The sequence below is a fragment of the Mobula hypostoma genome, chromosome 26, assembly GCF_963921235.1.
Source record: "Mobula hypostoma chromosome 26, sMobHyp1.1, whole genome shotgun sequence".
Lineage (NCBI taxonomy): Eukaryota > Metazoa > Chordata > Chondrichthyes > Myliobatiformes > Myliobatidae > Mobula > Mobula hypostoma.
Genome location: NC_086122.1, coordinates 22,720,022 through 22,732,173, shown reverse-complemented (window position 1 = coordinate 22,732,173; position 12,152 = coordinate 22,720,022). Strand labels below are relative to the sequence as shown.

Below are 12,152 nucleotides of genomic sequence, written 5' to 3'. Positions count from 1 at the left end.
TCGCAGGCTGGTCAAAATACCTTTGCAGGCCACAGGTTGCCTACCCCGCTTTAAACTCTTACTGGTTTTAGGCATCCATTTTTCTTTACTCTGAGATCAATTGGCAGCAGTGCTACATGTCATCAGCAGATGGCAGTGTTAATTAATTTTGTACATCTCAATAGGCACTTCTGTCTTTCTAAAGTATAGTTTTAACTTTCTTATCTATTCTCTCTCTTTTGCAGCCCATTCCATACTGGTTATATAAGCTGCATGGTTTGAATATCAACTATAACTGTGAAATCTGTGGTAATTACACTTACAGAGGACCCAAAGCATTCCAACGCCACTTTGCTGTAAGTGATAATTTTACCTTTGTCTGTAAACTTTTATGTTAAGCTAAAATACATTGTTTTCAAGGTAACCTTACTAATTTTTACTTTATTTCCTTCAGTTGTATTGTGTTAATTCCCCAAAAGGAGTAGTAAGTTGGTTTAAGTATTTTGTGATCAATGAATTCTCCTTTCTGTGGGATTTTTTGAGATCGGTAAGTTAGTCTGGTATTTTATTCTGTTAGAATATGGAATGGCCTCTTTTTATTTTCTGCGATCCCAGCCTTTGCTTTAAGTTGTACAGAGCTACAAAGTTGAAATCAGGAAATCCTCTCCTTGGGGATCACAATAATATATGTGTGTTGTACCATGTGCCACTTTGACCCCGTTGTAAGCTGATGACATGTGACTCGGTGTTAATGACTGTCAGACTGTTAAAAGCTGGTTTACTCATTTTTTAAAAGTATTTCCTTAGGGGGACATCCACTGTGGCCAGTCTGTAAATGTACCTAGTGAAACCTGTCACTTAAATGGAGTTGGTTTTTTCACCCAGTCCAATTAATGGGTATTCTGTCCGTGCAAGCTATTGCTGTAGTGCTTTGCCCAGTGCAAGGTAGTATCTGCAGAGAGGACATTGGCACACACAAGTTTTGGTAGAAAATATTTGGAGAGAAGTGAGGAGATAAAAGCAGGAACATCTACTAATCCACAATGATTGAACATACTGCTTTTTATAGAACTTTGTTGACAACTAAGTTATTATTTAAAAAGAAAATCAGAAGATGGTATAGGTTGAATATTTATTTCTGTTGTTCAATGCATGTTACTTTTTTCACCATTTTTAGGAATGGCGTCATGCTCATGGCATGAGGTGTCTTGGAATCCCCAACACAGCTCATTTTGCAAATGTTACCCAAATTGAGGATGCAGTATCTCGTAAGTGCTCTTTTGTTTTACTTGAGTCAGGTTTGAGTAAAATTACATTGTATATCCCTTCTAACTAAAAATATGTTTTTACCTCTAGCACAGAGGCTCTATACAGTCAGGTCACTTTCAGTCAGAAAGAAATGCTAGAAACAATCAGTGGGTTTATGAAACTTATTCTTTTAAAAAGTACTTCGTTTAAAATACATTATCTTCTTGCTAGGTGATTTTGGGAAATTTGAAATATTTCAATAAATAAAATGCTGAACTGCCTTTGCTCCTAGTGTTCAATATTTAATCAGAAATTTCAACTCCTCTTTGTCATAAATCAAGAAAAGGCACAGTCAAATGATATGACCTTAAAAAGTCAGATTAGGAGCCACAGGAGACCATTAGATCTTCCTGTTTAGTAGAAGTAACACCTTTGCTTAATCTATAATATTTAGACTATATATATATTCTTGGTTGGGGCAACTGTAATGAAAATCAATTCCCCTCAGGATCAATAAAGTATGACTATGACTATATAGAATATTTAGTCTGTTCTAAACTATCTAGAGTAATCTGTTAATCACTTTTATTTAGTCAAAATAATCTTAGTCACATTTTGATAAACAGGTTGGTATTTGGTGTGATTTATCTGGAGAGAAGAATTCATTTTTTAGATACTTTTTAGATAAGACTATTAACAATTTCTTTTTCTCAATTAGTGTGGGCAAAACTCAAGCATTCAAAGGCAGCGGAGAGATGGCAGCCTGACACAGAGGTAATTGCAATAATTAAGCTGCTTGAACTGTGAATGAAGCACATAGTATTTAATGCAGCTTGCTCTTGAAGTACTTGGTTACTTCCAGGTTGGAGCCATATGGTTTTTGGGTCAGCTATTTTAATCAGAGGGATGTTTCTATGACCAAAGTCAAGATGAAAGGAGAATAATTGGAGAAAAACAGTTGCTGCACTGTATGGATCAATGGATTTGTTAATGTAGGTTATAGCACAGAAGGTCAATTAGTCCATCCAGTCTGAGCGGGCTCTTTGCAAGCGCAATCTGACTAGTCACTCTCCCCTAATCTTGGAGACATTTTTATATACTTGTCCAGTTCCCTTTGAGACCTACTGTTGCTCAGGATCGACCATGCTGTCTATGTGATATGCAAGTATGAGAACTGCATTAAAAATTACTTTTCCTTGTGTCACTTATCAGTCACCACGATACCAAGATCCCTCTGTACCTTAATGTTATTAAAGAGCCTACCATTAACTATATACTTTCTCCTTCTATTTGACCTCCCAAAGTTCAACACCTCACACTTCCTTGGATTAAACTCCATCTGCCATTTCTTTGCCCATATCTGTATCCCACTGTGTTATTTGATAGTCCTTCAACTATCCACAACTCCACCAACCTTGGTGTCATCTACAAATGCATTAATCTCTCCATCTGCATTTTCATCCAAATTATTATCACAAACAACAGAGTTCTCTGTACCTACCAATCTCTGCAAAACACCATCAGTCACAGACTTCCAACCAGAAGAAGATAATGGTCTATCAGCCAGTTACAAATCTGAACTTGTAAATTACCCTGGTCCCATGCATCATTATCTGCTGAATCAACTTACTAAGAGGGACCTTGACAAATGCCAACTTACTAAGAGGGACCTTGACAAATGCCTTATTAAACATAAGAAGCAGAGCAAGAGTAGGCTATCTGGCCTGTAGACCTCGCTCTGCCAATCAATAGGATCATGGCTGATTTGGCCATGGGCTCATTTCCACCTACCTGCCTTTTCTCCATAACCCTTAATTCTCCTGTTACGCAAAAACCTGTTTAACTACATCTTAAAATATATTTAACAAGGAAGCCTCTGCTTTTTCCCTGGGCAGAGAATTCCATGCATTCACTACTCTGGGGAAAAGCAATTTCTCCTCATGGCCCTCCTAAATCTGTTCTAGTCTCACCAGAGGAAACAACTTTCATGGCTCTAATCTACTCGTTTCATAATTTTATTTTTCTATAAGATCCACTCTCCTTTTGAAATTCCAGCGAGTATAGTCGAACATGACTCAATTTCTCCTCATAGACTAAAGTCTCATCTTCAGAATTAACTTAATGAATCTTTTCTGCACTGCCTCCAAACCCAGTATATCTTTACTCAAGGAGACCAGAACTGCATGCAGTACTCCAGGTGCAGCCTCACCAGTATCCTATACAGTTGGAGCACTGTAAAGTCCATCCAGATAATATCGACTGTCTTACCCACCTCATGCACTTTTGTCACCTCCTCAAAAAATACTCAAATCAAGTTTGTAAGTCCTGATATGTCCTACACAAAGCCATACTGACTTTCCCTAAATATTCTACTTTTTATACTGACATGAGTTCTTGCTACCATCTTCCTCATTAGCATTCAGGTTAGTCACAATGTTGTGAAATATTTACAGTGCTTTGATTTGAAAGGGTCTTACTGTGAATGATTTGCTGCTCTCACTGCATTCAGTAGCAGTCTCTTCCAACCAGATTTGATAGTTGTTTTACTGAGAAGTCTGTTGCTATCTTTCTCCTGGCTAGTCTTGGTGATTTCTGACTAGTAGCTAGCCTGGGAATTGACCTAGTATTAGAAATCGTCTTCCTAAAATGCCAGTTAGAGCCCTTCATGTGAAGTTTATTGGTGCTATCTAAAGAAAATGTACCATAGTTGATGTGGTTCAATTAACAGCTTATATAGTTTGTAATACATATAACATTTACTTTATTGACATGCTTAACTATGAAGCTTATTCCTACCCTATTTTTAACATTACATTTGTCTTGAGCCTTTCCCTTCAGCCTGAGATATTTGAAATTTGTAAGGTTATAAGACCATAAGGTATAGGAGCAGAATTGACCATCTGGCCCATCGAGTCTGCTGTGCCATTTCATCATGACTGATCCATTTTTCCTTAGCCCCAATCTCCTGCCTTCTCCCCGTATCTCTTCACGCCCTGACTAATCAAAAATCTATCAACCTCTGCCTTAAATATAGTCAATGGCTTGACCTCCATAGCTGCCTGTGGCAACAAATTCCAGACTCCCCACTCTCTGGCCAAAAAAATTACTCCTCATCTCCGTTCTAAAATGATGCCCCTCTATTCGGAGGCTGTGCTCTCTGGTCTTAGACTTCCCATCCATATGAAACATCCTCTCCACATAGCACTGTTTCACAGCCTTTCAACGTTCGATAGGTTTCAATGAGGTCACCCCTCTTTCTTCTGAGTTCCTGTGAGTAGAGGACCAGAGCCATCAAATGCTTCTCACATGACAAGCCTTTCAAACCCGGAATCATTTTCACGAACCTCCTTTGAACCCTCTCCAATGTCAGCATATCCTTTCTTCAATAAGGGGCCCAAAACTGCGCACAATACTCCAAGTGAGGCCTCACCAATGCTTTATAAAGCCTCAACACTACATCCTTGCTTATCTTCTGTTTGTAAGCTAGTTTCTGTGTTTTACTGAGATCCACTTATGTAGTGTTTCGTTGGTTGATTTATTTATATGTATATATCTAAATTAAATGTTCTGCAATTTATATTTAAAACTAGCTTGCCAATCTACCTGATGGACCACACACTCAATTGTCATCTCTTTAATTTTTGCTAACTCTACACAACAGACTATCTTGTATCTAGTGGATATTAATTCCTGCAACCATTTTCATTAATGATATCCTTTAACTTTTAGGAAATGAGATTGTAATACAGCAAGCATTTTGCCAGTTCACTCACTGGTGTATTTTGTAACCATTGTGCTGTTTTGATAATCCTTTGTCTGTGTTGTCAATTTAGAAACTAAAAATTGTTTTCACGTTTGCAGTTATACAGAACCTTCTGTGTCCTTGATATCCAGCCCGACTCTCCTTTCTGAAATTGAATCACGAATGTTTTGTAGATAAACACAGCAACTATTTACTATACAGATGTGAGCAGCCCTGGACTGAATAACCAGTTAAACTGCTAGTGAATGTGATAGATATAAATTGAGGACATGAATGGAATGAAATATTGCTATTGGAATTCCTTGGGAGGTCAGGCAGCATTTTCAGAATCACAAACAAGAAATGATATTTCAAGGCGATAAACTAATCAGATGGACTGTTTACATTGTTGACAGATAAATGTTGGCTGGGCACAAGGAGAATTTCTACTCTTTTTTTTGGCAAGAGTGCTATTAAATCTTTGTTTGGTCTAAAATGTTAGCTGGGGCCTTAGTTTAATGTCTCATCCAGAAGATTTCTCTGACGGCACTTCCTCAGAATTACATTGTTCCCAACTATTGCTTATGTCCTGGAGCAAATGTAAATTTGTGACTTTTAAACTTGGTGAAAATATGCTCACCCTTCGTGATTATAGAAGTAGAACAGCATCTTATTCATATTATTTGATTAACTTAGATTACAAAAAAAACTAAATTAGTAAACAGCCATTTTTCTGATATTCTTTCATTCTATAAAATCTTAGAGCAGACGATCACTGAGTATAGGTATCTAAGTGCAAGTTTATTCGTTCCTACTTAAAGTAGTTTAATTGCCTTATTTTTGAAATTATAATAACATTTTTCTGCAGGACTATAAGAATTGTTTTAATTATGAATTAATATTTTACATTTCAGGAAGAATATGAAGACTCAAGTGGAAATGTAGTTAACAAGAAGACTTATGAAGATTTAAAACGACAAGGCTTACTCTAAACCAATGAAATGCTACTTCTTCAGACTTTTTCACAGTGATAAGGGTGCTTGCTTAATTTAGTTTCTTCTTCCTCTCATTAATTCAAGAACCAGATCCAGTACTCTCCAACGTCTGTACACAAATTCAAAAGAAGTTGAAAGTGAACTGGATGTTTGAAAATTTGTATAATTCAGTTTATGGTAAAATTATTTGTTAGTTCTCCAAAACTCAGTGTAATGTTTTACAAAATTATGTTTTGTATTTTGCGAAATAAGCATGACAGGTAACTTTCTGTCATTTTGAACCAAGAAAGTGGGACCGCTATGAGAGTCTTTTTTTGTTGGTGGATGTAAAACTTTTACAGATAAGCAGTTTGTCAAAGCAGAATATATAGCAGACAATCCCCTTTCATTGAACTTAGTAGTGTGACCTTTGCTTTTGGGAATTTTTTCACCCCAGAATCTGACATTTTCACAGTTTAATAAAGTAAATTGTGATATTCTTTTTTGCATTTTAGTCTTGTTTTAAGTATTTTTATCTGCCTTCTGTTGACTGCCAGCTTGCTGCTTTATTCCTGTTTTGTAGCACTTATCCACCATTTACTTCCGTCATGACTTCCTGAATGCTGTTCCATTTTTTTCTCCCAGTTGCATAGATTTCTCCCTGCCTTTTTCACTAACACCCAGCCCTGATGCTTTGAGATAAATTGATTCATTACTGTAAATCATGCTCCATCTGGCGTACAGTGCCTCTTGTGCCATGTGACAAGAAATCCATGCATACTAAATTACGCCATACATAAAAATACTCATGGAGTTAGCAAGTATTACAACTGGTAAAAAGGTAATGTGAAAGCAAAGAGAGGCGAGCTGAAGATGGAATTTGCTGACAAAGTAACGGAAAGTTTATGTTACTATACGAAGAGTAAGTTGTTTATGGCAAGGAAGATGTGTATCACCCCAATTTGCTGACCTGTTTGCATTGCTCTGCTGATAGCCCCATGAAACTGTCAACTCCCACCAACACTGTTTTTAAAAAAAACTAAATTCATCACAGAAAATTGAGGTTTGTGCTCAACATTAACGGCTTTTCCTGCAGCCCGACATAGATGAGGAATGGTTTAAATGGGCACATGGCCAAGTGGTTAAGGCGTTCGTCTAGTTATCTCAAGGTCACTAGTTCGAGCCTCAGCTGTGGCAGTGTGTTTGTACCCTTGAGCAAGGCACTTAATCACACATTGCTGGCGCCCCACACAGGCTTCCAATCTGCGCCTTGTAAGGCATGAAAATGCCCCACGCAGGCCTCTCATGGTCTGAGTTGACGTTCCCCTCCCCTTAAATGTTGCAACATTTAGTTTGATATCATAATTCATTCTTGAAGGTAATTCTAATATATATTTTAGTTCTTCAGTTTTTAAAAAAATGTAATTCTTTATGTCTCTATATCCTTCCATTTCTACCTTTTACTCTAATTTTCCTCATTTCCTCCTTCATAGTGCTGCAACCTTTAAAGTTTTTTTTAACTAAAAACCATGATTGGTGATTTAAGTCATTCACCAAGATGCAGTCTAGACTTTGCTCTACTATTATCAGCTTGTGCTTCTATTTTTCTTTCCATTTATCTCATAAAATTCTAGGCCCATAATGCCAGTAAGTCAGTAAGTTTCTAATTCTATATTATCTCATATTTCAACCTGCAGGAGTAGTCTGATTTTGTATGACTGTAATTTATCGATCTAGCTAGACAGAAAATTGGAGACCTGAAATGCAAGTGGAAGAAGTGAAGCTGTGTTTAAAAGGAAAAGATTAACAGTTTGAGTTTTGCTCATAAGTCAGTCCAAAAGCTATATTATTAATCTATGGTGTATTATTAGTACTTTATTATCCAAAGCAACAGTTTCTATTTAAAATAGGGAATTCCTGTTTAAGTGACAAACTGATCTTATCAAATATAATTTTTAATTAACATAATTTGCAGCTGGAGAACTTCCTATCATTGGCCTTTTCAGATTGATTTCACCTATAAATGTTTCAGTCACTTCCTTTTTTAGTTTGCACCGAACACAAACAAATGTTTTCATTTCTGAGGGATTTAGGACCAACATGGAAATTATATAATGAGTTCAATTATTTTATAGCTCCGTTAGGATAGGTTTTTGATAAGCCCCAAATTAATTCTTAAACTGCCTCGATCACATAGATTTAGATCATTTATTATTCTGAGATTTACTTTTCCACTTCTTTTCTATGGAGGTCCATTAAAATTGCTGCTGAGACACCACTGATAAAAAGAAGGATCCTAAAACTTGCGCTGAAATAATTAAGTGTGATGTGGAGTCCACATTAAGCATCTGGGGCCTTTGTATAATTGCATGTGTATACTTCTTTGCAACTACCGACCAAAAAAGGAAAGGTGTCAATCATTTGACTCCTGTGTTGTGCCTTCTAGTGGAAGCAGCTGTGAAGGACCATTCCATTACTATTTTAACACCTCCCAAGAGCAATGTCAGTGGAAACATCAACACATCTGCTGCTGCTAAGGAAATGACAATTTCAGTGTCCCTTTCCCCACCCTGAACTCCTTTGAGGACTCTGAATAAACGTGTGCACCAAGGAGACCATTTAACCACAACATTTTGTTTAATTCTTCAAATTCTGTTGGCAATATCACTGATGTTGTTTGCTTGAATGGCATTATGCCATGAACAACAACAACACAATATACTTGTGTTACATATATAGAGCACAATTTTCACTCCAGTAATTCCTTGCACTTTTCTCTGTCCTTTCGGCCTGATAGAAGGGCTCATATTTAGTGCAAGGTTCAATGAATATAGCCACCATCTCTGGAAGACAAGAATGCAGTGATCTCTGCAGCTAGAGTGCCAATGAGTATCTCCATTAATCCCGAAATATTGCAAATGTAAACGGCAGTCTGTTCAGGGTGCTGTCTGCCATGAAATTAGAGAGATTGAGTAGGGAAGTAGAGAACTACTTATGTTATTGGAAGAATGCTTGCGGGCTGAGAGGCTGCCTTAAGATGATAAAGGAACACAAGTGGGAAAAAAAATTAAAGTTCAAAGTCAATTTATTATCAAGGTACATACTGTATATGTCACCTTATTGAATTGACTGTTTCTTACAACCTTCACGAGTAAAAATCTTTATGTTACGTCTCTGTCTAAATGTGCAATGTGTAATCATAGTTGTATGTAATAAATAGAACAGTCAATGTAACATAGAAATACACTCAAATCAGTGTTATGTACCCCGTAACTGGGTTGCCAAACCAGCAGAAATGGATCACTCAGTTGGAGTCTGGATTACTAGAACTAAGAAAGTTTTATTAAAGAAACAAGCAACACAGTACTCTAATCAAAAGGATAATAAATGCAACAGTTCAGCAATGATAAACACACATGTACACAGAATTAAGATAACAGGATCAATCAAGCTCTATCGTCTAGGGGTAAATGACCAGTTTCAAAGTGACACAAAATTCAGTTCAATTTAGTTCAGTTCAGTTCGCAGTAATCGCTGCCATGGGAGATGGACAGTGTGGTGGGAAGGAGAGAGAGAGCAAAATGCATGAATATTCAAACGGCTTCCACACAGACCTTCGCAGTCAGCTTTCGGGCGAGCCCTTTGTGATGTCATCTGAGGTCACCGACCGTGACCCCTCCGTTTCTAGATACGATTGTTTCTCTGCGGTGAACCTAGCACCCAGGCAAGGGTGGACACACACCAGGTTCCCGCCGATCGTGCCTTTCCACCCTGAGCGTCTATGGCTTGATCCCGCGACCAGCCGTCCAAAAACTTCCCACCGACTTGTGGGAGACGCACCGCTTCCAGGGTCTCGTTACCTCGGGGTGTCGCGAGTGTCCTGCCTTAGCGAACCTGTCCCTTTTTATCCCCCTGCTGGGGTATCGCCTGTCCATCACTTCAAACAGTTCAGGGTTCAAAGGGGGAGCCGATCTTGACAGCTCTCCTTCCGTTACTCTCTCCCGTCCCTTCAATAACATCTCCAAATGCTGCTCCATTGTTTTCCTTATCTCTCTTTCTCCTGAAGACAGGTGGCAGACCAACTGCTGATCCCACTGGTGCCAACCCAGGCCAGCTAACATCTTAATTTATGTGTATTCTCGTCACATCAGCGTGAGTTAAACAGTCTGATGGCCTGGTGGAAGAAGCTGTCCCGGAGCCTGTTGCTCCTGGCTTTTATGCTGTGGTACTGTTTCCCGGATGGTAGCAGCTGGAATAGTTTGTGGTTGGGGTGACTCGGGTCCCCAATGATCCTTCGGGCCCTTTCTTCACTCTTGTCTTTGTAAATGATCTGAATCATGGTAAGTTCACAACTACAGATGCGCCGGGCTGTTTGCACCACTCTCTGCAGAATTCTGCAATTAAGGGAGATACAGTTCCCATACCAGTCAGGATGCTCTCAATTGTGCCCCTGTAGAAAGTTGTTAGGATATGGAGGCCCATACCAAACTTCCTTAACCATCTGAGGTGAAAGACGCGCTGTTGTGCCTTTTTCACCACACAGCTGGTGTGTACAGTCCATGTGAGATCCTCAGTGATGTGGATGCCAGATCCATTGATGTCAATAGCCCATCTCCATTCCTCCTGTAATCCACAACCAGCTCCTTTGTTTTTGCAACATTGAGGGAGAGGTTGTTTTCTTGACACCACTGTGTCAGAGAGATGACTTCTTCCCTGTAGGCCAACTCATTATTGTTTGAGAATAGGTCAATCAATGTAGTGTTGTCGGCAAATTTAATTAGCAGATTAGAGCTGTGGGTGGCGACACAGTCATGGTATACAGGGAGTAAAGGAGGGGACTTAGTACACAGCCCTGAAGGGCTCCTGTGTTGAGATCAGAGGGGTGGAGATGAGGAAGCCCACCCTTACCACCTGATGGAGATCTGACAGGAAGTCCAGAATCCAGTGCACAAGGCAAGGTCAAGGCCGAGGTCTCTGAGCTTTCTGTTGAGCCTGGATAGAATTATGGTGTTGAATGCTGAATTGTAGTCCAAGAACAGCATTCTCACATAAGCATCCTTCTTCTCCAGGTGTGTAAGGATGGTGTGTAGAGCAGTGGCTATTGTGTCGTCTGTCGATCAGTTGTACGACCTTGAGATTCATTTTCTTGCAGGCATTCACACTAGAATGGAGAAATACAATAGAATCAATGAAAAGCTACACAGACTGACAACTAATGTATAAAAGAAGACGAACAGCAAATAAATAATACTGAGAACATGAGCTGTAATGCTGAGGTGCATCCTACGATGCATGGGACACATCATCAGTGATGTCATCAGGTGTTTCGGGTCTTTCAACATCAGACACCCCCACTGAGGTGACCCAGCCAGGGTGGATCAGGTCCCAGCTTGTGTCCTGGCAGCTTTGGTCCATGGGTCACAGCTCTTGATCGATAGGCATCTGAAGGCTCGCTCAGCAGCCTCTGTGTCGGTCCTGATGGCTCTTTTCTTTGCAGCCCCGTAATGCCAAGGAGAGAGTAATTTCCGAACAGCAAGCAGCCAGCACAACCTCTACATCTCACCTATACAGGCTCACGTCGTGCCCTCCACCCCTGTTTCTGACACTGTTCTACCAGCTCCTGGTATCTGGCTTTCTTGCATTCAAACTCCTGCTCAAGGCACTGTATGTTCCACCATGACCACCTGCTTCGAGGTTTCTGACAGAATGACCATGTCAGGCCTCAGGGATGATGCAACGATGAAGTCAAGGAACATTACTTGTTTGTCAAGATCGACTTTCAGTGGCCAGTCAGACATCATCGCGAGCAAGCCTGCTGGTGATCTTGGATGAGACTGTGGTTGGTCTCCAGCTTTGACAAAAACTAAGGGCTTTCTGAGTTGGTAGAGGTGCTTACTGTTGTTAGTGGCCAAGGAGATAATTTCTGCCACTGCCTTCAGCACCTGGTCGTGGCGCCCGCAGTAGTGGCCTTCTCCCAGGGCTTTTGGGCAGCTTCGGAGGATGTGGTCCCTGCTCACTCTGCTAGGGCAGAGAGGACATGATGGTGCCTCACTTTTGCCCTAAGCAATAATAATATTAATAAATAAATAGGCAATAAATATCAAGAGCATGGGATGAAGAGTCCTTGAAGGTAAGTCCATAGGTTGAGAAATCAGTTCAGAGTTGTGGTGAGTGAAGTTATCCACACTGGTTCAGAAGCCTTATAGTTG

The 12,152-nt window shown here is 39.6% G+C and overlaps 1 protein-coding gene across 1 annotated transcript in view; it reads left to right on the top strand.

Annotated features, from left to right (window-relative positions):
* sf3a3 (splicing factor 3a, subunit 3) overlaps positions 1-6,431 on the top strand; it is a 29,926-nt gene extending 23,495 nt beyond the window's left edge. Inside the window, exons 14-17 of the mRNA XM_063033963.1 lie at positions 225-335; positions 1,157-1,247; positions 1,946-2,001; positions 5,884-6,431. Of these exons, the coding sequence (XP_062890033.1) occupies positions 225-335; positions 1,157-1,247; positions 1,946-2,001; positions 5,884-5,961 (336 nt within the window). The 3' untranslated portion in view covers positions 5,962-6,431. The remainder of the gene's footprint in view (positions 1-224; positions 336-1,156; positions 1,248-1,945; positions 2,002-5,883) is intronic.
* The last annotated feature ends 5,721 nt before the right edge of the window (positions 6,432-12,152 follow it).